The 26080-nt window shown below is 46.1% G+C and overlaps 1 protein-coding gene across 2 annotated transcripts; it reads left to right on the forward strand.

Annotated features, from left to right (window-relative positions):
- The first annotated feature begins 537 nt into the window (after positions 1-537).
- CD5 (CD5 molecule) lies at positions 538-26080 on the forward strand. 2 transcript variants are annotated; one of them, XM_074956865.1, is made up of 11 exons: positions 538-673; positions 14261-14299; positions 16444-16728; positions 17133-17183; positions 18882-19196; positions 20633-20911; positions 21506-21637; positions 22664-22717; positions 23932-24054; positions 24507-24606; positions 24773-26080. In XM_074956865.1, the coding sequence occupies exons 1-10, from the start codon at positions 622-624 to the stop codon at positions 24590-24592; spliced, it is 1416 nt and encodes a 471-aa protein (XP_074812966.1). In that variant the 5' UTR covers positions 538-621; the 3' UTR covers positions 24593-24606; positions 24773-26080. The 2 variants fall into 2 exon arrangements, with proteins under 2 accessions (XP_074812966.1, XP_074812965.1); XM_074956864.1 differs by having other exon boundaries at positions 24507-26080.

Here is a 26080-nt window from a genome sequence, read left to right on the forward strand (position 1 = left end):
CCCCTGAATTCCCTGCTCAGTGGGATCTCACCACTACCCCTCATTTCTGAGAGGAATTCAATCTCCATGGTGATTCAGTCTTGGGGGCTCGGGGCTCCTACACTGATCACCCCAGTGGGACCCTAGTCCCTGACCTGGGAGGGAGTCCCCATCTCCTAGAGTAGGAGGGGGATTCTGCCCCTAGGTTTATTCAGCCCTGGGCTGTGTTCTGCCCTGCTCCCCTCCAATGGGAGCCCAGCCCCTTATTGTGGGACCCTTCCCTGGTGCTCCATAGACACTCAGTCTACACTCGTGACACACACAGTGCTCCCCCTCTCTCCTGGCCCTGGGAATTCATGTGCTCAGGCCTTGGGGATACTGGCTGTGAGGAGGCATGAGCATGAACCTCATTGCGAGACGTCTGCGCCTCTCTTAGGCTCTGTCAAGGAAGCTGGCAGGCTGGGCTTCAACTCAGCGAGCCGTGACGCAGAGAACCACAGAGGGAGGAAAAGCAGCCTCTTCCTCCCGCCCCCCTCCCTTTCCCCGTGCCAGGTAGCAGAGCCAGCTGGGGTGCAAACGCCCGCTCACTCAGCCCTGAGCTCACAGATTCAGACGGGGTGGAGGAGGGAGAGACCCAGCCCGATGGGAGTCCAGCAGCCGGCATTCATCTCGTTGGTCTTGGTGGGGATGTGGGGTGAGTACTCAAACTGGCCTCTGCCATTCAGGGACTCAGCGCGGCTGCCCTGATCTACAGAGGAGTCCCAGTGTGTGTGAGCGCCCTTCCCTCTGCAGTCGGGGCATGCAGCAATCACACATTTTCTTGCCACTCCAGGCGTCCAGCCAGGGGAACCAGGGCAGGATAGATGAGGTCCTACTGAACTCGTGCAGAGATGCAGAGATCCCCTAGGTGGAGTGGTAGATTTCACCCTGTCCTAGCTTTGGTTTTCAGGAACTTAAAACAATGAGCTAGAGCCCCAAATGTGGTAAATTGGTATCACTCCATTGGTGTCAGTGGGCCAGATCCCTAATCAGTGTAAATTGGCTTTGCTCCATTGGCATCGATGGGCCAGATCCCCAAATGGGGTCTATCTATCTCGCTCCACTGGGGCTGATTTATACCAGATGAGGAGTTCCCAAAGAACATCTGCTATGTCTTTGTATTTGCGGCCTTGGTCGGACATTGTGCTTAGCAGTTTAACATAATAACAATACGTCGTATTTACGTGGCGCCAAAGTGTGTTTGGTGATTTACTCTTCAACATAGGCTGATTAAAGGACTAAAAACCAAACATTGATGGTCAAAACATCAGCCAATAAAATGAGCAGAGCCCCATAAATGAAACCAGCCTGCTATTTAGCACTGCACCTTTTGAAATAAAGCAGGGCTCTAAACCATGAAGAAATATGAGGCCGAGCCTCAGCAGGTGTAAAAGGGCATTGGCGTCAATGGAGTTACAGTCGATCTGGGGATCTGACCCATTGACTGCAATGGAGCTATGCAAATTTACACTGCCTGAGGATCAGGTGCAAAAAGCAGTTATGCCATGGCTCCGTCTTGTGCAACTACCAGGTCTTCCATCACTCCCTTTTGTCTATTTATCCACCAATTGCATCTTGTTGTAATCATAGATCAGGAGCTCTCTGGGGCAGGAACTAGTCTCTCTCTGTTTGTTCAGCACTGAGTACAACAGGCCTTGACCACTGACTGGGCCCTGTAGCCACTTCTGCAATACAAATAAGAAGCATAACAACATGCAAAGTGGTAATTCTGTGAGTCCTGTAAAGTGTGTGAGTGAGGACTCGAAATAAGGGAAAGCAGCGTCAGTTTTTCTTGAGTCATTTCAATCTGGATGTGCTGAGCTTCAGTTGGTCAGGAGATTTTCAGTGAAGTGGTTTTTCACCGGAGAATGCTGATTCGTCAAAACCAAATATTTATGCAGGAAAGGAAATGTTCTTTGGGATGGTTGCTCAGGTCCAGGATGGAATTTCTGGTCAAAGCGAGAGACAGAGCCCCACCAGGGCCTAGCCAATAGCCTTCCGGTTTGGGCACTGCCCTGCAAGATGGCTGGTTTCAACTCGTTTATCCGAGTCAGGCAGAGCAGGGATTTAAACCAGAGCCTCTCATACAATGGGTGAATACCCTAACCACTGGCTTATTCTGGGGCCTCTCTCCTGCTCTGTTTTTTCTGAAAAAAATTTGAAAAGGCCTCTCCTTTGTCCCAGTGCATCACAGGAACTTTTTTTGAAATCTCAAACACTGTTGCAGGACAGGAAAACCATTTCCCGCTGAGCTCTGTTGAGAATGTACTGATGCACGTGTCCCAAACACAGGGCGGGCGGGCTGGTTGCCCCTCTGTCTCCTTGTCTGGTCTCTCTGAGCGCACCTACAGCAGGTTTCGGGCCTCTTGCCCCCGTCTCAGGGTGGGATCTCACAATTCTTCCACTCTTAGACCAGGAGCTAGGAACACAGTCCCGCTTACACAAACCGGCTACCATCCTGCAGGCCCTACTGGGCTTGGGGAACCTATGACCAGGTATAGCAGCCAACAGCTGCCTTAAACACAGGATTTTTTATTTAGCAGCTGGAACAAAGCATGAGAGAAAAAGGGATTTGAAATCAACAGCCAGCCTTCATGCGTGTCTAATTTAGGGTTTAAAAGGAGCTATTCAGAAATGCCACCTCAAATTCACACTCTATTAATCCAGAATAACTCTCACGTGTGGACAAGCCCTTACCTAAGTTCTGCCATCCCACCACGGTGACCGAAGCAGGTCACATTTCCTCAAACACCCCGCAGACTCCCATGTCTCAATCTGGTTCCCTTTGGCATCCCTTTTTAAAATCTTGCCAAGATTTTTTGCTCCTGAGGAGGTTTATTCCAGGGTTGGTAGGTTTTGGCCCCTCTTGGCAAAACCAATCCTGAAGGCTCAAAGGGGATCAAGCGAGAGCCACTGGAGCTAATTGCTCAGCATTGTCCCGTAATGACTCTTAAGCGGCGAGTGATAGTGACCATCACAAACCACCTCCTCTTTCCTGCCTGACCCTGTGAGAAACAGACCAAAATGTCCATGCAGAAAACACCATCCTAATAACCAGGCCAATATACAATCGCTACAGGGTGCACCATATTCACCACAGTGCCACTGGGAAACCAGCCCTCCTGTTCCCCAGACAGCCCACGGATTGTGTCCAGATTGCACGGTCCATCTAACTGAGGTCGTAAGCACCTTAGGGTGAGGGGCGCATATTCTGGAGGCATTGCGCAGGGCCCGCTGTGCTGTCGATGCTTAACAAATGCATAACAAACCTCCTCATTGATAACAACAGCCCGGGGACTAATCCTACCCTGGCCCAGGCTGGGGGACCCAGAAATGACTCGAGAAGAAGTAAATGTCTAGATCTTTTCCAACTCTTCTCTCTCTGGGACAACCTGGCTCTAGGGCTTTATTCAGTCCCTGTTTGGGCAAAATTTCTGCTGGGCTAGCACAGCACCAGTCAGGATGTAGCCCATCGACTTCAATGGGCGTTTGCCCTGAATAGTTATTTCAGGTCTGTAATAAGCCCCCCTCCCCACCCGCCAACACCAGCCAAAGAAGAAGCAGAGGGGGGACTCTGGAAGAGGAAGGGAAGAGGGGAGACACAAGACTTGATAAATTAGACTGCTATACTGAACCAGCCTCTCGGCCCAGCCAGTCTGCAGCTGAGACCCAATGGCTGGGAGGAAGGCAAGCTGCCAATCATCTGTCTGCCAATCACCATGGCATCTAGGCACCAAATACAAGATCTAAAGGCCTCAATATGGGGGTCAAACCCACCCAGACAAGGGCATGCATTAGTAGGAGCATTGGCAGCAGATGGAGGGAAGTGATTATTCCCCTCTATTTGGCACTGGTGAGGCCATATCTGGAGTACTGCGTCCCCCACTGCAGAAAGGATGTGGACAAATTGGAGAGAGTCCAGCGGAGGGCAACAAAAATGATTAGGGGGCTGAGGCACATGACTTACGAGGAGAGGCTGAGGGAACTGGGTTTATTTAGTCTGCAGAAGAGAAGAGTCAGGGGGGATTTGATAGCAGCCTTCATTACCTGAAGGGGGGGGGTTCCAAACAGGATGGAGCTAGGCTGTTCTCAGTGGCGGCAGATGACAAAACAAGAAGCAATGGTCTCAAGTTGTCGTGGGGGAGGTCTAGGTTGGATATTAGGAAAAACGATTTCACTAGGAGGGTGGTGAAGCATTGGAATGGGTTACCTACGGAGGTGGTGGAATCTCCATCCTTAGCGGTTTTTAAGGCCCGGCTTGACAAAGTCCAGGCTGCGATTATTTAGTTGGGGTTGGTCCTGCTTCGAGCAGAGGGTTGGACTAGATGACCTCCTGAGGCCTCTTCCAACCCTAATCTTCTATGATTCTATGATCAAGGAGGGATCATAGAATCATAGAACTATAGGGCTGGAAGGGACATTGAGACATCATCAACTCCAGGCTCCTGCACTGTAGCAGGACCAAATAAGCCTACGGCTCAGTCCATTTTCCCCTTTGCCCCCATTTATCTGATACACCTTAGGCCCCTCCCCCTCTAATTTTTCTCCCATTGGTGCTCAACTACCCTGGAGGCGGCAATCTCTTTGCATGGGGCCATATGTTGCCCGCTTTACTCACCCTAGAGGTGCCCAAAGGGGTCAGTAGGGCTCTGCGTGTGCCAGTGATGCAAGCCAATTTGGGTTCCAAACCTCGTCATGTAGCTAAGCCAGCCTTGCAAAAAACCCTCAGGCACATTTGCCAACACATGCACAAAATCTGCTAGCAGCCCTGAGTAATGAGAAAGAGGAATCTAACTCTATCGGACTCACCCCTCAGAAAAATAAAATAAAAACCACAATCACTGGCACCAGGAGAGTTGAAATCTGCAAGGCTGCATTAATAAAACACAGTCCTGGCCATTGGAGGCCACTTTGTCTTCCCCACCACTTGTCTGTTCATGCTCCTGCTGTGTGTCATGGATCAGGGCCCCACTGTGCTAGGCATTGTACAGACATGCATAACAAACAAATGGCCCCTGCCTAAAGGCCTGGTCTACAGGCAGCTTCTGTACTGGTCTATCTATTTCGTTTAGAGGTGTGATTTTTACCAGCACAACCCCCAGTGTGGACACAGCTATACCAGTATCAAGTTACCTTATACCGCTTTGTACTTCATTCCACTTCTCATAAGGAAATAAGCTATGCCGGTATAAGCACAGTTATGCCAATATAACAATGTCCACACTCGAGGAATTGTGCCCCTTTTAACTACACTGGGATTGTTAAAGCGGTACAACTTTCTAGTGTAGACAAGGTTAAATATTGTCTAAATCCTAGACTGTGAGCATTCTGGGGCAACGGCTGCTTTTGTATTGTTTATACTGAGCCTAGTACAAAGGGGTCTTGATCCCTGACTGGGATCTGGAAGTGCAATAGCAGCCACACACAATAATAAATCAAGATTGAATGCCTTTCTTAAAACTACACTCTAGCTCAACCTCAAGAAATGTGCTTGATTCAGGAATCACTGGGTGAATTCCATGGCCTCTGTTATATTGGATGATTATAATGGCCCCCTTCTGACCCTAAAATGCTGATTTTCAGCAGGTCTTGTAATACAGGGAAAGTTCCAGAAGACTGGGAAGAAAGCTAATGTTGTGTCAATATTTTAAAAGGATAAACGGGATGAATCGGATAATTATAGGCCTGTCAGCATGACATCGATCCCAAGCAAGATAATGGAGGGGCTGATACAGGACTCAGTTAATAAAGAATTAAAGGGAGGTAATATAATTAATACCAATCAACATGGGTTTATGGAAAGCAGATCTTGTCAAACTAACTTGATATCTTTTTTTTTTCTTTTTATGAGATTACAAGTTTGGTTGATAAAGGTAATAGGGTTGATGTAATATACTTAGACTTCTGTAAGGCATTTGACTTGGTATCGCATGACATTTGGATGAAAAATCTAGAAAGATATCAAATTAACATAGCATGCATTAAATGGATTAAAAGCTGGCAAACGATAGGTCTCAAAATGTAACCGCAAACAGGGAATCGTCATCAAATGGATGTGTTTCTAGTGGGGTCCCACAGGATCAGTTCTTGGCCCTATGCTACTAACATTTTTATTAATGACCTGGAAGAAAATGTAAAATCATCACTGATAACATTTTCAGATAACATAATAATCCAGGAGTGGTAAATAATGATACAGAGCAATCTGAATCACTTGGTAAACTGGGGGCAAGCAGACAATATGTGTTTTAATACGTATGCACCCGGGAACAAAGGATGTAGGCCATCCTTACAGAATGGAGGACTCTATCCTGGGAAGCAGTGACTCTGAAACAGATTTGGGGGTTATGGTGGATAATCAGCTGAACAGGCGCTCCCATGCGATGCTGTGGCCAGAAGGGTAATGCTATCCTGGGATGCTTCTATGGGAATCTCAAATAGGAGCAGAGAGGTTTTTTTTACCTCTGTATTTGGCACTGGCATGATTGCTGCTGAAATCCTGTGTCCAGTTCTGGTGTCGATAATTCAAGAAAGATGCTGATAAATTGGAGAGGGTTCGGAGAGAAGCCTCAAGAATGATTAAAGAATGAAAACCCATGCCATATAGTGAAAGACTCAAAGAGCTCAATCTATTTCACTTAACAAGAGAAGGTTATGGGCGAGTTGATTACACTCTATAAGTACCTACATGAGTGACAAATATTTAATAATAGGTGTTATGTTGTCTGGAGTAGCTCGTGATTAAGAGTGCCTAGTTCAGGGCAGACTGTCAAAAACACCCCAAACGGGAGGTACATTCTATAATTAGATTTCACCAACCCAGTACCAGAGTGATACAATAGTCTTATAATGGAGTTCACAGACAGTCCCCTTAGACTCTCCAGTCTATCTTGCTACCAAGGCAAGCTGGACTATGTGACAAATGGTCCCTTAAACCAAAATAAATAAATAAATCACAAAATATACAGGTTACCTCCAGTCCCAAGAGACCAATCATTCACCCAGATCAATTTGTGTCTTAGATCTCACATCAAAGACAGTGCTGGTAGCCAATTCTAAAGTAAACTAACTAAAGGTTTATTAGCTAAAAAAAAAGGAATGAGAGTTACTGAGAGGTTAAAGCAGGTGAAAATATCTGGACAGTCTATAATTCCAAATGGTAGCAGAGATGTAATAATCTGTCAGTTTCCCAAATAAAAAACAAACAAAAAAAAGTCTCTCAGGGCTACCCAGAATAACTCTGGAGATCTCCGTCTTCTTGTTCTGTTATTCTACCCTGTTAGAATCTAAACAGTCCAGAGCTGAAGAATTTTTCCCTGTGTCCATACTTATAGCTTCTCACAGAAACCAAGCTGACACATGGACTCTTTCTCTGATGCCAGAGAATGAGGAGTGCACTTAGAGTCTTTGATCTCCGATCATCACACACAGTGACCACTTGCTTTGAAATTAGCACTCTCCTGTTAAAGTTCTTCAATTGCATTCCACAAGGCTTCTTTCTCATTTGAAGGGTTATTTATAGGGCTGTCAATTAATCGCAGTTAACTCAAAAAAATTAATCACGATTTTAAAAATAAATGTGATTAATCACATTTTAATTGCACTGTTAAACAATAGAATACCAATTTAAATGTATTAAATATTTTGGATGTTTTTCTACATTTTCATATATATTGTATTCTGTGTTGTAACTGAAATAAAAAAGTGTACAAAACTAACACAACGTAAAACTTCTGCGCCTACAAGTCCACTCAGTCCTTCTTGTTCAGCCAATTGCTAAAACAAAAAAGTTTGTTTACATTTACAGGAGATAATGCTGCCCTCTTCTTAGTATCATAGAAGATTAGGGTTGGAAGAGACCTCAGGAGGTCATCTAGTCCAACCCCCTGCTCAAAGCAGGACCAACCTTAACTAAATCATCTCAGCCAGGGCTTTGTCAAGCTGGGCCTTAAAAACCGCTAAGGATGGAGATTCCACCACCTCCCTAGGTAACCCATTCCAGTACTTCACCACCATCCTAGTGAAATAGGTTTTCCTAATATCCAACCTAGATGTCCCCCACTGCAACTTGAGACCATTGCTTCTTGTTCTGTCATCTGCCACCACTGAGAACAGCCTAGCTCCATCCTGTTTGGAACCCGCTTTCAGGTAGTTGAAAGCAGCTATCAAATCCCCCCTCACTCTTCTCTTCTGCAGACTAAATAAACCCAGTTCCCTCAGCCTCTTCTCGTAAGTCATGTGCCCCAGCCCCCTAATCATTTTTGTTGCCCTCCGCTGGACTCTCTCCAATTTGTCCACATCCTTTCTGCAGTGGGGGACCCAACGCTGGATGCAGTACTCCAGATGTGGCCTCACCAGTGCCAAATAGAGGGGAATAATCACTTCCCTCGATCTGCTGGCAATGCTCCTACTTTTGTAGCTGGCATTGCAAAGTATTTACATGCCAGATATGCTAAACATTCGTTTGCCCCTTTGTACTTCAGCCATTGTTCCAGAGGACATGCTTCCATGCTGGTGACGCTCGTTAAAAAAATAATCTGTTAATTAAATTTGTGAGTGAACTCCTTGGGGGAGAATTGTATGTCCCCTGCTCTGTTCTACCCGTATCCTGCCATATATTTCATGTTATAGCAGTCTCAGATGATGACCAGCATATGTGGTTCATTTTAAGAACACTTTCACTGCAGATTTGACAAAACCCAAAGAAGGTACCAATGTGAGATTTCTAAAGATAGCTACAACACTCGACCCAAGATTTAAGAATCTCAAGTGCCTTCCAAAATCTGATCAGGACGGGGTGTGGAGCATGCTTTTAGAAATCTTAAAAGAGCAACACTCTGATGCGGAAACTACAGAACCCGAACCACCAAAAAAGAAAATCAACCTTCTGCTGGTGGCATCTGACTCAGATAATGAAAATGAACATGCATCGGCCCATCCTGCTTTGGATTGTTATTGAGTAGAACCCATCATCAGCATGGACGCATGTGCCCTAGAATGGTGGTTGAAACATGAGGGAACACATGAATATTTACCATATCTGGCACTGACGCTGGCTACAACAGTGCCACGAGAATGCCTGTTCTCACTTTCAAGTGACATTGTAAACAAGAAGCGGGCAGCATTATCTCCTACACATGTAAACAAACTTGTTTGTCTGAGCAATTGGCTGAACAAGAAGTAGGACTAAGTGATTTTGCAGGCTCTAAAATTTTACATTGTTTTATTTTTGAATGCAGTTTATTTTGTACATAATTCTATATTTATAAGTTCAACTTTCATGATAAAGAGATTGCACTACAGTACTTGTATTAAGTGAATTGCAAAATACTATTTCTTTTGGTTTTTTACAGTGCAAATACTCGTAATCAAAAATAAATATAAAGTGAGTACTGTACACTTTGTATTCTGTGCTGTAATTGAAATTAATATATTTGAAAATGTAGAAAGCATCCAAAAATATTTAAATAAATGGTATTCTATTATTGTTTAATAGTGCGATTAATCGTGAATAATTTTTTTAATCGCACGATTAATCATGATTAATTTTTTTAATCGCTTGACAGCCTTAGTTATTTAGTTACAGGGGTGCACAAAATATAAATTTTTGCCATTACATTATAACAGGATACAAATAAGTGATAACAATGCATGCAGCATTCCTTTTGTTTTCATGAAGTTCAAACACCAAAGACATTCTTATACATTTAACAATCACTTTGATCTATACTAATACACAAGTGGGTCGGCCTGGCTTCCAGCTCTGCATTTGTAAGTGTTCAGTGAAGCCTGGGGCGTTGGCATGCACTGGCACCTGGCCTGCCTGTGTCACAATGGGCTCTTCAGTCTAGCAGAGAAAGGTAGAACACCGATCCAACGGCTGGAAGTTGAAGCTAGAAAAATTCAGACTGGAAAAAAGGTGTCAATTTTTAATGGTGAGGGCAGTTAGCTAGTGGAACAATTTACCAAGGGTTGTGGTGGATTTCTTGATCACTGACAGTTTTTAAATCAAGATACAATGTTTTTCTAACAGATCTGTTCTCGGAATTATTTTCTAAGGCCTATGTTGTACAGGAGGTCAGACTAGCTGATCACCAGTGAATCTATAAAGTCACGCTAGTGCGGAGGGCCTGCCCAAGATCCCATGCCCTATTTATATTCTGTGTTAAGGATACTATAGGCCAGATCTTCAGCTGAGGTAAACTGATGTAGCCCCATTGACTCTAATGGAGCTAGGGCCTATTTATACCAGCTGGGCCACTGATTTCATTGGAGTAACGCTGATTTCTACCAGCTGGGGATCTGGCCCATTGAGTCCAATGCAGTTATGCTGATTTGCACCAGCTGGGGATCTGGCCCATTGATTCCAATGGAGCTATGCTGATTTGCACCAGCTGGAGATCTGGATCCAAGTATTTAAAAATAACCAAAAATTCAATATTCAGGTGCGACATGAGCGGGAAAGTGCATGGAAACATGGCCCGTTCCTCACAGTGTCTTTGAATCACCTTAGATTGTCCCTGCACCAGTCCTGTGAGCATTGCACAGCTGTGGGAGAGTGAGCAGGGGGGGTGGTCTATTCTGCTTCTGGCAATCAGCAGGCTTGCCCGCTCTGGACTCTGTATTCCTGGCAATGACAATGGTGCAGGAGGCAGGAACGGCTAAGCTGGATTTCCAGATCCCGCAGGGAGCTTGTTGCGCTTATGGCGGTTAGAAAAATCCACCTTGGATTTGCGAATTGAGCACGTGGTATCTAGACTTGCGGGTGGGAATCAGTGTGGAGCCCGTGATCTCCTTGGAACAGACTGACTAGAACCACAGTTTAAATACTAGCACCAATGTCTTCCACTGGGGCTTTAACTTAGCATCACCCAAAGGAAGGGGAAGTGAATAATTGATGTGCCACCGGGGAAAGCTGCTAAGCATGTTACACATTTAATTAAACTGAAAGCCAGATGCTCAGCTGGTGTAAATTGATGTAGCTGCATTAATATCAAATAGAGCTACATTGATTTACACCATTTAGGGATTTGGCCCTGAGTCTTTATATCAATAGCAAAAATCTTGAGCTACAGTCAAGCCGGGGAAAGGAAGGCTAGAATGCACAAGAGCTCAAAGCATATCCTTCCTCCAGAAATCTGAAATGCTAACAGACTAGCTCACAGCAGTTAGGAGTGTGGTCTGGTAGTGATTTTTTAATGTGCATCCAAACAGAAATTACCTGTGAATTCAACCAGTCAAAGTGACCCATCCTAAATACTAATGTGAATTTACACCAGATGTGGATCAGGTATAAACAGCCATTCTGTATCATGGATCCATCTTTTCCTGATACCTTGTCCTCTACCCCATCCCTCCGCTGTTTGTGTATCCACTGATTGCATCTTGTTACAATTCTAGATTGTATACAAGGATCATACTAATAACAAAAATTTCACAAGAGCCAGGAGCCTGGGGATATTTGCTTATAAAAATACATGACAATATTCTACAGCTATGGGCCCAAGGCTACAGCTTACCCTGGTTTTACGGTGGCATGGTCAGGCCTTCATTGCAGAATGCAGAGCTGGTTTTGATAGGGGTTTAAAAACACAGGTTTACTCTGAAAAGTGACCATATAGATATAATGGGCCAGATCCTCACCTGGTGTAAATTGGCCATAGCTCAATGGGAGTCATTGAGTCAATGGACCAGATCCCGAGCTCATGTAGATCACCTATTGATCTCAGTAGTGGACTAGTTCTTCTTATTCCACAGCCTTTCTCTGGCCCCGTGTCCTTTCCCCCTAAGTACCCCATGAGATCGGAGCCCATCCGCGTGGGTGAGACGCTCTGACCATTCTTTCCAGCATGCATTGTCTTACATTAGATCAGAGTCAGACTCCTCTCCCCGAGCCTGATCTCCTCCCGTAGTTCCACGAGCTCCTGGCGCACCACCACCAGCTGTACTAACCCGGCGAAGACTGTGTGCTCTGCCGATGTCCTTACTTTGCTGCCCACTCCTTCCTCAAGATCACGGTTGGTAAGGGTTTCCTGGTGATTTTCCAGACAGAGCCCTTGGGGTAGGAATCCGCCTGCACTGCACAACTTCCCATCGGCTTCAGTGGCACACAGCGAATCAGAGAATGCATTTAGTTTTGCTGGAGCTTTGCAATCCTTCTTTCAGCTGCCCCCACACCCTCTGCAGCCTTTGGTGATCACTGAAGGTGTTGGAGCTGCTACCATCTCACTCCAAATACTTTCAAGCAAGCTGGGCCAAATTTCCTTTAAAATGGGGTTTTCAGACGTGAACATGATCCCACTGGGGTGCTGGCAGGGCTTGAACCCAAGGTCTTCAGCACTAAGGACACGAGCTGCAGGAGTGAATCTTCACCCTAGAAGCAGGGCCAGACTCATAAAGGTCTGTAGGCCAGCCATTGGCAGGGCATGTGTCACACACACTGAGAGGCAGGTTGGGCTAATGGATAGGGCCACAGATGGGAACTCAGGAGACGTCATGTGACACTTCCCAGGAGTTTCCAGGGTTGTGAGGCACCTCTCCACCACCTGCCCTTAGCATGAGGGAGCCTTGTCTGTGCCTGCCGGGGGTCAGCCCCCTGACTCCTCCGCCCACGCAAGCACTGCCCTCTCAGTCTACACAGCCCCACTGTCCCTCTGCAGGTTAGCAATTGGCACAATCCACCCCCAAGTCCCTGTGAGCATCTCCCTGTAGTGCCCAGCCCTCAGTCCACAGGACACTCACAGATGTCACACAGCTGCTGTTCCCAAAGGAACAGTATCCAGTAGCTTCCCAGTTACACCTCAGATCACTGCTCGGCTCAACTCACAGTACGTCGATACGTTTATAGGGAAATCAAGGATAAGTGTATTTAACAAGGAACAGCGGTTCAAGTCATAGCAAGTAAGTAGAAATATTGGAAATGATTGGTTACATGTCAAATAAAACCACCTCCTGCTGTCCAGGCCTAGACTTAACAAACAAGACACTTTTCTGGCTCATGAAGTTTAGCTCACCCAGAGTCTTTCTCCCAGCACCTAACAACCAGGCCAGCTAAACAAGCATGCTGGTGGCTTTTCCCGTAGGTGATGGTTAATGCGGTACCTCTGTACCCCCAGATAGAGTTCCAACCACCCAGTGTCTTCACTTGTAAATGGGGTACCCCCCTGCTGCTTGTTATTGCCTGTCTAGAATCAACCCTGGAGACTTTGTTATCTCTTGATTAGCATGGCTCAGACTGTAAATAGTTGTTCATTGTGAAGCAAACAATACCCAATTTGCATATAGCCAGACAGATAGATAAGTGTCTCCTGCTGGAAAGAAGGTTGTTTGTCACCTTTTGGTGACCGGCCCTAACTCACAAACCCGAAGAGCCTAATTTTCAGAATATATAAACAGCACCTTACATATTATCCATACCTACATTTCACAGTGGTGATGCTGATCAGCGTGACACAAGCTTTCAGCAGAGCCCTTACATGATGCCCTCTGATGAACTATTATGTAGAGACCAGACCCAGGGGATTCCTAGAACCCTTAGGCACCCCTGTATCCTCTGCCAGTAGGCATCAAGAGGTTGCTGCCCCACACCTAGCTTCTATCCCCAGCTCTGACCTGCTGCGTGACCTTAGGCAAGTCCTTTCCCCTCTCGTGCCTCAGTTTCCCCTCCCACCCTTTCCCTGTCTTGTCTCTCTAGACTGTAAGCTCTTTGGGAGCAGAGACTGTCTCTCACTATCTGTTTGTACCATGCACCACAGGGCCCCAGTCTCCACTGGGGCTTGAGGTGCTTTTGTAATTAAATAATAATAATTGAACTGTGGATCAGAAAAGGCCCCAGACATGTAAGTAGCAGCAGCTCTATCACTTAGGACATTTAAAACAGGCTTGATATAGGGAACGATTCTGTACTGGTCTCATTGGGCCCCAAGAAATCCTTTGCATTGCTGAGGCTTGCTGTGCTTAGCTCCGTTCGGAGAGGGTATAGTTTGTGGTGTGATGGTTTTATTGAAGGATAGCGAAGGCTCTTCCAAAAATGTTGCAGGGATGGACAGAAGATGTAGAGGAGACTGTTCTAGCAGGAAATGTCCCTCAGCGGGAGCATACTTTAGAACCAGGTGCCAAGGTTCCCTGGCCAAGGGGAATGGCGCAGCATTAGCTGCCTGTTTCCTAATGAGAAGTAGGTTTGAACTGTAGTCATGGCTGCCCTGCACACTTCACTTCTCCTGACAGTCTCTTCTCTTTGCAGTGACCTCCTACCACAGTGGAGAAGGCCAGAAACCTGCAGGTCAGTGCATCTGTTGAAGCCTCTTTCAAGCCATGTTGATCTTGGATATAAAATAAAATCCAATCAGGCAGCCGTCAGTTACTTAGCTTGTCAGCAACCGGCTTAGTGTTCTGTGGCATCATGAGATAGACTTATGCTGGGTTCCCGGCCCTGGTGTGGACATGGCCCCAGGATGTCATTGCAGCAAGGGTTAGCCAACCAGGCATAGCGCCCCCTCGTAGCCCTGGGATGCCTTGGACCCTGAGAAATCTTTGCGGGAGGATTGAATCAAGCAACCCAGGCTCCGATGACTATATTTACCCCTCAACACTTCTGGGGCACACAAGCCTTAGCTACAGAAGGGGGAGGGATAGCTCAGTGGTTTGAGCATTGGCCTGCTAAACCCAGGGTTGTGAGTTCAATCCTTGAGGGGGCCATTTAGGGATCTGGGGCAAAAATTGGGGATTGGTCCTGCTTTGAGGAGGGGGTTGGACTAGATGACCTCCTGAGGTCTCTGATATTCTAAGTTTTCCAAAAATGTCTCACCATTGCAAACAGCTCCACTGAGGTTAGCGATGTTGGGAGCCCTAATGCAGACATACTGCTATCTGCCGCAGGGCTTTTAGCATCGTGTCTTCTATCGCTGATCAGCCCAAGGCTAATCCACCTGGCAGCCCATCTATCCAGTGTTTTAACATCATGGAGCTGCAACAGCGTCAGCAACATTTCTCTAGTATAGACCAGCTAGACAGGCAGGCCTTCTCCCCATGCATACTAGTGTGTCTACACGCTCAGAGAGAGAGACACACACACACTACTACACATCTGAGAGTCACACAAACAAACGAGCACCATTTCCTTCCTGCTCTGCTTCGCAAAACACCTGCTGACATTTCAGACAGCACTGGAGCAAAGGGAACTAACAGGAGACGAGTGAGTTGAAGGCTAACTTCACTGCAGAAAAGGTGGGGTTTACATGGGGATAATTAACGTGCATTCACTAGCCTAATGTAAAATCCTAGTGGAGACAAGGCACCTGTAGCTTTTACAAGGGTCAGGTTAGCACTAGAGCTCAGTGAATTTTTTTTTTCCTTTGGTGAATAGTAAATTTGCAGAAAAATGCATTTTTCAGGGCACCAGAACCATTCACAAAATTGTGTCAAATTTGGTAAATAGCGTTGGCTGAAAAAAATGAATTTTTTTTTTTGAAAATGTCAAAACAGTCCATTTTAGCCATTTCAAAATGATGTTTCCTTTCAAATTGTTTGCGGTGTTGTTGTAGCCGTGTTGGTCCCAGCATATTAGAGAGACAAGGTGGGGAAAGTAATCACTTTTATTGGATTGACTTGTGTTGGTGAAAGAGACAAGTGTCTGAGCTCACACAGAGCTCTTCTTCAAGTCTGAAGCTCTGTGTAAGCTGGAAAGCTTGTCTCTCTCTCACCAACAAAAGATGGTCTAATAAAAGATATTACCTCCCCCACCTTGTTGCATTTCAAAGTTTAGCTACATTTAAAAACAAAGGGTGAAAAACACCCAAAAAGGAAATTTTAAAAAAATTCATTTGAGAATGAAACATTTAGTTTAACCTGAAATTAAACAAAAACTAAAACAAATGTCATTTGGGGTCAAAAACAATGTTTCGATTGACCTGAAAAGATTTGTTGTTGTTTAATTTCAGCAAGAAAAAACTGCAAAATTTGGTTTCAGTTCAAACCAAACTGATTTTTTTCCTGAGTCTTTCAGGTCAGCCCACAAACTGAAAAATCAATTATTTGCTTAGCTTTGGTCAGCACTATCTCCCCCGCTGCCCGTAGTCAATCTTACCTATTTAACAGCTAAAGTGCCCTGTCTCCACTGCAACTGGACAGCAGGGGAGCTAACATGTACTGGTTATCCTGCCATAAAACATACACTTTTTTGTTTCAGAGTAGCAGCCGTGTTAGTCTGTATTCGCAAAAAGAAAAGGAGTACTAGTGGCACCTTAGAGACTAACCAATTTATTTGAGCATAAGCTTTCGTGAGCTACAGCTCACTTCATTGGATTTTTACACTTTTTTGTGGCAAAGAAGACAAAGCTAAAGGGAGGGAGACAGACACAAGGGGAGAGAGAGGAGAGATTTCCTAAACACTGCTCTTCTCTCTAACATGCTGTTTTACTTTCTCAGCAGAGTGGACCATGAGACTCACAGGCTTTGACTGCAGATGTTCTGGCCTACTGGAGGTTAACCATAGGGGCCACTGGGAGAGAGTCTGTAGAAGTGGTTGGAATCAGACGGTCACAAAAATGGTCTGTGAATGGCTGGGCTGTGGCTCCCCCTCCAGTGAAATAGTCTCAGAGCAGAAACCCACTGAAGGGATAAAGCTGAGCTGCCAGGGGAATGAGGCTGCCCTCAGGAACTGCCACTGGGAGAAATCCAACTGCACGCAGGTTCTGACCGTGGTCTGCAAAGGTAGGTCTGGTCTTCCCCTCTGGGGTGTATTGAGGACTGTATTGGAATTACAAGCTACCACTAAGAGCAGGGGAACAGATGTTCTTGGTCCTGCTTGCAATCGGAGTCAGGCAGGAAAGAGCCAGCTTAAAGCAAGGTGGGTGAGTTGTGTCTCGCTGCCGTAGGGAGCAGCCTGTGTTCTCTCTCTGTGTTTTTGAGTTTTCATGTGCTACTGTTCTGAATTCTAAGAAATAAAGTAGAATTACACTGCAACCTTCCAGCAAGGAAATTTATCTTTTTTATTTAATTTCTCGCTGTGTCTATTCAGTGAACATAACACTCTTCCTGACTGCCTCCCTTAGAACTTTTGCCTGGGGCTGGGTCTGCACCCTACTAAAACATTTTGGACATCCTTATCATTTCAGATCCGAAAAAAACCACCACTGCACCAACAACAACTACACCAGAACCCACCGGTAAGGAAAATCCACGCATCCAGGTTCACCAAATCCGTTCAGATCCACATTCACTCTTCTGATAGAAATGGTTGCAAGTTACCACAGTTAAAGGTGATCATTAGGAGAGAAGATGCAAGAAATCAAAGGAGTCCCTCAGTGAAATTAGCATCTAGCAAATCAAAGCAAATGCTTCTTTGCACAGTGAGACATCTATCCATGGAACTCACTGCTGCAGGAGGCCGTCTGTGTATGGGTTTTTAAGAGAGACAGATGATCTTATGATGGATAATAACATTTGTAGGGAGGCCAGCTAAAATGTGGTAATTGTATCTCATGCTTCAGGGGCATAAACAGATCTCTTCTGCGGCTGGAATGTAATTCCCCTTTCCCACCCCAATGAACAGCACTGCACATTGGGCAAGCTGGATTATGGGGGTTTCACCTGGCCCTGAAGCATCACGTACAGGCTGGTAGTGGAAACACAGTACTGGACTAGGTGGACAGCTGTCTGAACTGGTGCAGCAGGAGGCAGGATATTGAACTCTGTGGATCAATGGTCTAATCTAGTATGGCATTGGCAGGGGGTGAGATATGAGATAAAATAGGCCAATGGTCTCTTATGGTAAAGCAGGGGAGGGAGCAGTAATTAGATCTAATATGGCAAATCCTATGTTACTCTGATTATTAGCAAAAAGAAAAGGAGTGCTTGTGGCACCTTAGGGACTAACCAATTTATTTGAGCATAAGCTTTCGTGAGCTACAGCTCACTTCATCGGATGCATACTGTGGAAAATACAGAAGATGTTTTTATACACACAAACCATGAAAAAATTGGTTGTTTATCACTACAAAAGGTTTCCACCTGGGGGTGGGGAGAAAACCTGGATTTGTGCTGGAAATGGCCCACCTTGATTATCATACACATTGTAAGGCGAGTGATCACTTTAGATAAGCTATTACCAGCAAGAGAGTGGGGTGGGGGGAGAGAAAACCTTTTGTAGTGATAAACAACCAATTTTTTCATGGTTTGTGTGTATAAAAACATCTTCTGTATTTTCCACAGTATGCATCCGATGAAGTGAGCTGTAGCTCACGAAAGCTTATGCTCAAATAAATTGGTTCGTCTCTAAGGTGCCACAAGTCCTCCTTTTCTTTTTGCGAATACAGACTAACACGGCTGTTACTCTAAAATCTGATTATTAGATAGATCTGTATCGTGATGATAGATAGATCGATTACATTTTCAATTTAATGGGCATTTGGGTGATTTAATTTAAATTATTGATGAAAACTCTGCTCAGGAACTGAACTACCCCACAGGGTCACAGCAGCCCCCTATGGCTGAGCAGATGTGGGCTGGAAAACACCCCCAGAGCTGTTCCCATTGTGTCAGGTGTAGATGAGAAGCTGGAATAAGGAAGGTGGTGGGAAGGGATATGCTGTCAATGCAGGTACGTGCCCGCAGTGGGATTTCACTTACCTACTGGGCCCAAGCTGTCTCCTAACAATCACCCACAGCTTACCACAGCTGGAGTCTACCAGGGTATGCCTATCAAATGCCTAGGGAGAGAAAACACCAAAATACTCCCCTGGTTAATGTGACCAAAAAAAGCAGCAGAAAGGCATCCCAGGACCTTTATCACAGGCAATGTCGGTAAATTATGTGAGATGATGTCACTGTCTGTAACAATCCCCTTCTCTTTGTCCTTCTCCCAGGCCCCCCCAGGATGCGGCTGGTCGATGGGAGGTTCTACTGCTCAGGGATTGTGGAGCTCTACATGGGAGGCCACTGGGGAACAGTCCAGTCAAATCCAGAAAATGAGACAGAGCTGGCCCGCTGGGTTTGCCGGAAGATAGGCTGCGGTGATGCCTTAGAGCAGAAAGATCGGTCTTTCTTGGTGAAAAATGAAAGGCAGCATCTACCTGTCCACTGGGAGATGGTGGCATCATGTGGAAGTGACTCTATCCCAGACTGTTTCAACAGAACCAGGAACTCTCAGGACAAAACTCCAGCCTCTGTCATCTGCTCCAGTGAGTGAGTCCATCTTAGGACAGCCAAGTCAAGTTCCTTTTCGCTTTCCTCTCCTGCCACGTTTAACCTTTACTCCTGTGCATTCTAAAGAGGCCAATCCATCCCCGCAGCCAATTTATTGCACGAGGTGGGCAGAGGGGACTTACCCCACTGGCAGCCTGCATGGCCATGAACCTAGTGTCAGATTGTGGTACAACATTTCTCGAATAGCAAGGAAACTCCTCAAAAATATCCCACTCTCTTCTATCTCCACGCTTGCTGCTGGCCTCTGCTGCCTGTAACTGCCAGCAGTTTTGACCCTCACCTCCTCTTTTCCTCCCTCATCCCTTAGTCTGCAAATCTAAAAGTGTCAAGATTGGCATCACTTTTCCACACAACGGCATCCTCTGCATTAGCCTCAGAAATGCCGACTGTCAGTCAAAATTATTACCAAGTTTATTTCTAGTAACAACTAATTCTGACCCTGAGAATTTTCAGACTCTTGGGTTGAGAACAGTGCAAGCCAATGCAATGCAACACTGTACAAATGCAATGCTGTAGGTTAAAATGCAATACAATGCAAATATAATATAAATACTCTGCAGCACAATACATGGCAATGCAATGCCATATGATGCAATACTGTTGAAATACAGTACCATAGATAGCATCCATTGCAATGCAAGCCTATATGATACAATACAGTGCAATTAATATCCCATATGATGCAGTACAATACTACTTTACTAATACTCTGAACTTCTCTAGCCACTTGTAGATGAGGATTTCCAAGCACTGTTCACACATTAATCATTAACCCTTATAATTTCCCTATGAGGCGTGATTATTGTCCCCATTTTACAGGAGGCAAAACCATAGACTTGCCCCGGATCACACAATGAGTCAGGATTGGAACTCGGAGCACCTGCCACCCCAGCCTGGGGTCTAACCAACAAACCATGAGATCACTAGAATCGATAGGAATTTAGTGCAATATCATGGGCTGTGAAATGCAGCAGTGAATGGGGTGGTTTTCATGGCCACGTACACCACACAAACCACTATTAACTAGCAGCATTAGGTATGAAATGCACTGGAACCCCATCAGTCTGCCCATTGTTGTTAATTATTTGTATAACCGCAGCACCTGAAGGCCTCATATGAGATCAGGATCCCACTGTGCTAGGCGCTGTATAGACACATCATGAGAGACAGCTTCCACCCCCAAGAGCTTCCATTCTTCCTGCACAGGACAAAGGATGGGAGGGGACACGGAAGTGAAGTACCTTGTCCATGATCACCCAGCAGACTAGCAGCAGGGATGGGAACAGAATCCAGGTCTCCCCATTGGCAGGCTAGTGTTCTACCCACTAGGCCACGTTGCCTGTAGTCAGCTGGGTCATTCAGACATCCACTCGCCTTGGGTCTCACCAATCCCTGCTTGTCTCCTCCCCAGGTTCCCAGCCAAGGGTGATGCGAAGGCTTGGGGACAGCCAGAGCCCCTGTGAAGGGGTCATGGAGGTGTTCCATGAGGGGAAATGGGAAGTCCTGTGCGATTCCAATTCATGGAAGAAATCTAGGGGGCAGCAGGTGTGCCAAGAGTTGCAGTGCGGGAAGCTCTCCTTGAGCGTCCAAGTCCCAGGTGCCAAGACACGGGGAGTGTCCTGCAGCCAACCGCACCTCCAGGAGTGTTCCACTTTCAAAAGAGAAAGCTGCTCCAAAACGAGAGTCACGTGTAAGCCAACAGGTTCTCTTGTGTTTTAGACCAGTGCTTATCCCTCATGGGATAGGACCACTTTACATCAGGAAACAGGTCGGTGATGACCCTTGGGCTAGGTCATCCATGGGGATGGAACACAGGATCTCTGGATCTCACATGAGCTGCTACTCGTAGGCTAAAGAACTAATGCCATTAGCCTGGCGGCAGTAGCAGACTCATAAATCTTTTACGTGGACCAGCCACTCAAAAGGGACAAAGACCCACATGTGGCTGATGTACTAAGGAAATGGGGAGGAAGAGAAATTTGCCTGATCTACAGTCAACCTTTGCAAATTCCTGGGGTTGGAAATTGGGTAGAAGGTGGTGTTTAGGGGCAGAAGATGTGAGTTGAGTGAGATTTGCGATATAGATTGGGAGCTTGGGAAGGGCTTGGCATGGGGATTTTCGGTTGTAATTGAGTCTTTGGGGCGGAGTGGAGGGATTGGGGTTTAAGGTGGGACTCTTCTCCTAGGGATCACCAGAGGCTGGCTAAGCTGTCAAACCTGTCCGAAGCACTGGATGTCTCTGGAGAGATGGGAATTAATCAGTAACTGCAGCTCCTTTTCCCAGGCCAGAATTTCAAGCCCCGCTCAGCTGGGGTGGGAGCAGGAACCATTGTGAGCATCCTCCTGGCTCTGATCCTCCTTGGAGTTCTCATCATTATCTGTGGACCTCCCGCCTACAAGAAGCTACAGAAGAAATGTACGTGACAAACTCTTGCTGTAGGTGTGAGACCACTGATCCTGTTGTCCTTATACCATAGCATGTCTGACTCCCTCAGCTTCACTCCTCCAAGGAGTCTAGGGAAAGTTCTCATCTCACTCACACAGCTGGGAGTCACTGTCCCTCTAGCTCTTATGTCTATTTCCCGTCTTCTTCTCTCTCTCTTTTTCTCCCAGTCTCTTGCTCTCTTCCTCCTGCTCTGTTGCTGGCTGTCTTCCCATGCCCTCCCCTTCTTTTGGCCTCTTTCCCACTCCATTATCTCCGGAGCGGTGGCATCACGGAGCTACATTGGCTGATGTATTGCTCTTAAACAAAAGGAGTTTTATATATCGTCCCTTTGAGGATTCAGGAGACACACACACATTTCTCCTGTTGATCTTGTACAGCAGTTTTTGGAATGTGAGTTCCTGAGTCAGAGGGGTTTGGAGCTATCCCTTTCCCAGTCTTTGAAACACACCACAAATGCCTCTCCTCGAGATCCGTAATTGTCTAGCCCACACAATGCAGGCAAAATAAAAAAGGAGTTCAGAATGAAAAAGCCTCTTGAATCACCCAGCGTTGTGTATTTCACAGGCTCTTGAGAGGCTTAGACATGGAAATGACACAAAGGATCAGCCAGGCCCTGTCTTATCCAAATGATTTCTAGCACCTCAAGTGTCTAGCCAGGAAGCAGAGGGATTATTTGATGTGGCTCATGGGGCTAGGAGGAGACAAAAGGGAAATTAAGGCAGAACATCCAGAAAAAACTGCTCCTGACAGCAAGATCAATCAGGATGGGGAATAGTCTCCAAGGGAATCCCCATTGCTGGAGCTGTGTGAAATCCAAATGGACAAAGCACTAGAAAATGCACTGTAGGGACAACCCTAGGACAAGCTGATCTAATGGGGCTCTCCAGCCCCTAGTGCCTGTGATTCTGTGATGCGTATAAAATGACAGACTGGTCTGTACCCATCTAACTTCACCCTTCCCTCCTCTACCGCACTTGCCTCTCCCTCTCCTTGCAGACTCCAAGAAGCAGCAGCGCCAGTGGATAGGCCCAACTGGATTACAGCAAACCGGTAAGGAGCAAGCACAAGACAGAGGCAGGTCTCTGCAGGTCACCCCTAACACTCTCATCTCTTCAGCTTCCTCTGAAGCATCTGATGCACTGCTGCGGTCAGTTTGATCTGAGGCACACAGGCCCCCTGGGCTCCGCAACTCAGCAACAGGATGGCTATTGTTCAGCCTGAGGGTTAAGTGGTTTACAGCCAACAGCCACCACAGGTGCTGAGGTTTCCCTCTGATCCCACCATTTCACCACCTTCATTCAGGCTGTCTGAATGATCAGAGGGCCAGAAAACAGCCCAGGTACAAGATGTGTCTGAAGCAGAAAATAAGGCCGAGGCCTCAGGAACTTCATATGTGACAGGGCTCTGGGACGAAAGATCCTATCCAAGCCCTTGAAATGTTACTAAGTATCCCTGAACACTGCATAGAAAAGGTTGTACACTCACCCCTGAAATGCAGCCATCTCTGGGGTGGAACACAGCAACATTGTACTGCTTTAAGGAGGCACAGTGAAGGATAATCTCTCCCATTGAAACTGCTGGGAGTTTTAGGCAGGAAGAACGTTATTACCCAGCTTAAATGACACTGGGATTTTAATGACCACAAGTGGCCAGGACTGGGGCTTTATACCTCAACCAAAAGGCAGCACCTCCAGCAACACAACACCCCCTCCTCACCAGACTAGTGGCTAGTTTCATACTTGCTCAGAAGGAAGAACGCCCCCTATTGATCACTTGTTGCAGGACTGTAATTCTTAGTACCACGCATGACTCACCACTATCACGTAGTGGGATGCGTAGTGCAGCATCCCACCTTGGGCCCATGCTGACTCAATGGTTCTTTAGTGACTCAGATGGGAAAGTTGAGTCACACACCAATTCCAGTGGCACAGTACACTTCCACTGTGTTCCCGCACTGGTTCAGTTCTTACTCAGCCCCGCTGACTGACAAACACTGGCCTGTTTGGGTTTGGGAGGTGCTACTGGCGGTTGGCGAATGAGGGTGAGGAGTTTCAACCACGGCTTTGGGGGAAAATGTTGAAAAAAGACTCGATATTTTGGTTAAACAATAAGACAGTTCTGCAGCTCAAAAGAAGAGGGAGTAGGGATGGTCTAGGTATACTTAATCCTGCCTCTGCATGGGGGACTGGAGTAGATTCTTACATTGCTATGATTCTACCTTAAAGATGCAGTGACTAACAATTCTCCATTGTGCTGCCATCTAGTTTCATTCCATCGCAACAGCACTGTCACTCTCAGGCCCCGTCAGGAAGGTCAAGGCGCACAGGGCGAAGACAACGACTATTCTCAGACCCCTAAGAAGAACTCCTACCTTTCGGCTTATCCAGGTAAGAGACAGAACAGTGTATAGTGACCAGGTATGACACAAAAAAAGAAGTGGACAGGTAAGAACAAGGGAGCAGGGAAGGGAGACAGTCAGGCCTGCTTTGCAGAGATGGACTACAGTGTTTCCCTAGAATAGAGTGGGAATCACTCTAGAGGGGTTCTTCTTCCAGCTCTTCCACTCTGTAGCTTCAGGCAGATCAGTTAAACTCTCTGTGCCTTAGTTCCCCATCTGTAAATGAGGGGTAGTAACCACTTTTGTGATAGCTGGCTGAAAGGCACTTATGTGAATGCATGAAGTAGTTGTTACATCTTATGATTTTTGCATGACTTAAGAGGTACTGGGGATGGAGGACCTGATATTCATTCCTACATCCCTGGTACTCCTCACAGAGGTCATTAGCACCTTGATCTCTGGCTGTGTAGTGAAGAGAGTGATGGTTTCTTCCTTTTACAGCTCTGGAAGGGGCGATCAGGTCTTCCAACCCTCCAGACAACTCCTCCGACAGTGACTATGACTTGCATTCTGCTCAGCGACTTTAGCCTCTTTCCCCTAGGTAAGCCATTCCCTAACCTTGGCACTGTATCACCAGGCTGAGCCATTCCCAAATCATGTCATCACCAAACCCAAGCAGGGGAGGGGAGGCACATGAGAGCTGAATCAAGAGCTGTATTTGTGCTTCTCAAACTCTGGCAGCTGTTAAGTAATTTCTTGCCCTGCAGACAAGACGACTTGAAAAACTGACAGAAGAGAAGAAAAAAAATACCTGAGACGATCCTGCACTGGAATCTTTTCCGTGTTACTACATGCAGCTGTAAAGGCTTTTCCCACACTGCCAGAGACATGAGATGGGGGAATCTGTACAGCCCCAAATTACACATCCCTTTCCATGCATAGGGGCAAAGAGAATCAGGATGTCTGCCTTCTTTTCCCCCTAGTGACCTTTGGCAAGTCACTTAGGCCCAAAATTTCAAAAGCACCCCTAATTGTGCATGTCTTTATTTTTTGGTGTACAGCTTCAGACCCACCGGACCTAATTTTCAGCGGTATTGAGCTGAAGTCAAGGGGCCTGTGTGTTTCAAGCTAGGCATCTAAAATTTGGGGCACCCATGATCAGTGGATTTGATTTTTATATGTTGGTCATTAACCTCTGTATTCTATTCTATTCAGGTTCTTGTATTATGCCCATCGCTATGGTATGTGAGCACCTTCCTATGACAAATTCATCTAGCATTCATCGCTTGTGGTTTCTTCTCCATTCCTCTCACTGGGAGGAAGTGTGTGTGTGTGTTTAAGTTGATTTGTTGTTGTTTGTTAAGGGCAGGCAAGTGTAAGAATTGTGCTTTACATTTGGGCTGTGAAGTGGTGGTGTTTGTTTACTTAAGATATGTCTACATAACAAGCTGTAGTATAGATGCTTCCAACATTAATGGAAGGGTTTTTTCCCATTGCTGCAATTAATCCACCTCTCCGAGAGGCAGTAGCTAGGTCGACAGAAGAATTCTTTCATCGACCTAGCTGCTTCTACAGTGGGGGTTAGGTCAACCTAACTGTGGTGTTTGGGGTGTGAAATTTTTCACAGCCCTGAGCAATGTAGCTAGGTTGATCTAATTTTTAAGTGTATACCAGGCCTTAGTCGTTGGAGGAGTGGATTGCAGAATCGCCATGCCTGCTCTTGCACTCTAAATCAGTCGAATACTTCACTATCTTCCAAGGATATAGTGAAGCTAACTTCATGATTGTCTGCAAGGTGCTCAGATACCAGAGTAATAAGCACCATGGAAAAGATTAGGAATAAACTGTCTTCTTACGTCACTTAGGAAGCTGTGATGATGCATGTTTGGCTCAGCAAATGGCTGGATGGTTGGAGTACCCGAGGAGTACAATATCCTGTGGTAATGTGTATGTGAGTGGGGCTGGTGTGTATGTGTGGGGGTGTGCGTGGCTAGGTGAGAAGAGAAGGCATATGTAAGATCGAAGCAAGCTGGATGTGTGATGAGAGTGGGAGGAGATAATGCTGAACACAAACA

Source organism: Natator depressus, chromosome 6, assembly GCF_965152275.1.
Source record: "Natator depressus isolate rNatDep1 chromosome 6, rNatDep2.hap1, whole genome shotgun sequence".
Taxonomy (NCBI): Eukaryota; Metazoa; Chordata; order Testudines; family Cheloniidae; genus Natator; species Natator depressus.